The sequence below is a fragment of the Sinocyclocheilus rhinocerous genome, unplaced genomic scaffold (assembly GCF_001515625.1).
Source record: "Sinocyclocheilus rhinocerous isolate Xijiao unplaced genomic scaffold, SAMN03320098_v1.1 scaffold124, whole genome shotgun sequence".
Lineage (NCBI taxonomy): Eukaryota > Metazoa > Chordata > Actinopteri > Cypriniformes > Cyprinidae > Sinocyclocheilus > Sinocyclocheilus rhinocerous.
The window spans coordinates 12,341-13,669 of record NW_015659962.1 but is presented as its reverse complement, the minus strand read 5'-3'; the positions used below and the strand labels follow the sequence as shown (position 1 = coordinate 13,669).

At 37.7% G+C, this 1,329-nt stretch overlaps 1 protein-coding gene across 1 annotated transcript in view; it reads right to left on the bottom strand.

Moving 5' to 3' along the window:
* The window catches only part of LOC107724706 (homer scaffold protein 1), a 17,298-nt gene that overhangs the window by 5,691 nt on the left and 10,278 nt on the right, over window positions 1–1,329 (bottom strand). Inside the window, exon 7 of the mRNA XM_016533722.1 lies at window positions 65–186. Coding sequence (XP_016389208.1) covers window positions 65–186 — 122 coding nt within the window. The remainder of the gene's footprint in view (window positions 1–64; window positions 187–1,329) is intronic.

Below are 1,329 nucleotides of genomic sequence, written 5' to 3'. Positions count from 1 at the left end.
GTATGTGTAGCTGTGTGAGTGTGTGTCTGTGTGTGTGTGTGAGAGAGTGTGTGTGTGTGTGTACCTGTGAGGGAACGGTACGGCGTTGATCTCGGTGTTGAAGGCGGCGTCGGGGGTCACTCTCTCGTCCGTGCCGTTGATGCTCTCTGGAGTCACAGGAGACTGAAGGTCACCCATCGCTGATTCCTGTCACACGATCAACACAAACACACCTGATTCAGATCAGAAACACACACGTCTGGCTTCCTCTTGAAACAGAACATCATGTTCTCAAACACAGTTCAGGTGCAGAGCTCGATCTCAGCAACAGAACCTCAAGCAGATCTGCAGATCAAACCTAACATAAAATAACCTCATTCTGTTCAGAAGCAGCACAAAATCAGCTGATTGTCAAGACACACTTAAACCTATTTCACAATTTCAATAATATAATGTTTTGCTTTGCATTTAGTGTTAATCCTGTCAGCTGTGTTTTAATTTAGTCTCAGTTCTGTCAGATGACTGTTAGTTTTTATCCTATTCTATCAAACTCTCCTGTTTTTTGTTTAGTCAAGTTTCAGTTGACTGAAAGTCTAGTTTTAGTCAGTTAAAACATAGTTAGTCATTCTGCATAATAATAGTTAAACGTTTGCTCATGATTATGATGTTTTGATCATGATTTGATCAGAATTATTGCACTTTTACTGATAAGCACAAATCAAGAGACTGTCAACTGCTTTATTTAACCTCATCTAGTCTCCTGGTTTATTATATTATCATAAATATAAACTCTACATTATGAAAAATGGTTGCCAGGTTGATAAGATAAAGTAAAACACACACAAGGTGTCCTTTTAAGACAGATGCTCTGATTAGGGTCAAACTCTAGACATCTGGCAACCGCAAGCATGTTTTTGCTCTGGTTATTATATTGTACAGCATTTTGGTCAACCTTGGTTTTTTAATTAATAAATAAACATTGACTGATTCTTCATTAAACTACAACTACGTCTTGTTGATGTTTGGAAAAAAGTTTGTCATGTATTATCATGACAGCTTTTTTAATGAAATGAACACTAGTAGCGAGTGAGAACTGATATTTGTCTTATTTAACATTTAATTATTGCAGGTTTGCGTCATATTCTGAGTTTGCATTTGACTGTTTTTATTGATTGTGAGGAACACTGAATGTGTTTGTGTGCAGGTGAGATGAGTAAACACATGTTGATATTTAGTCTAGAACTACAGTAAGATCATGTTCACACACAACACTCTGCACTTACTCCTGATTTCTGTCACCATGGCAACACCAGAGCTGTCACTCAACACATGGAAACAAAGTAACTGGAG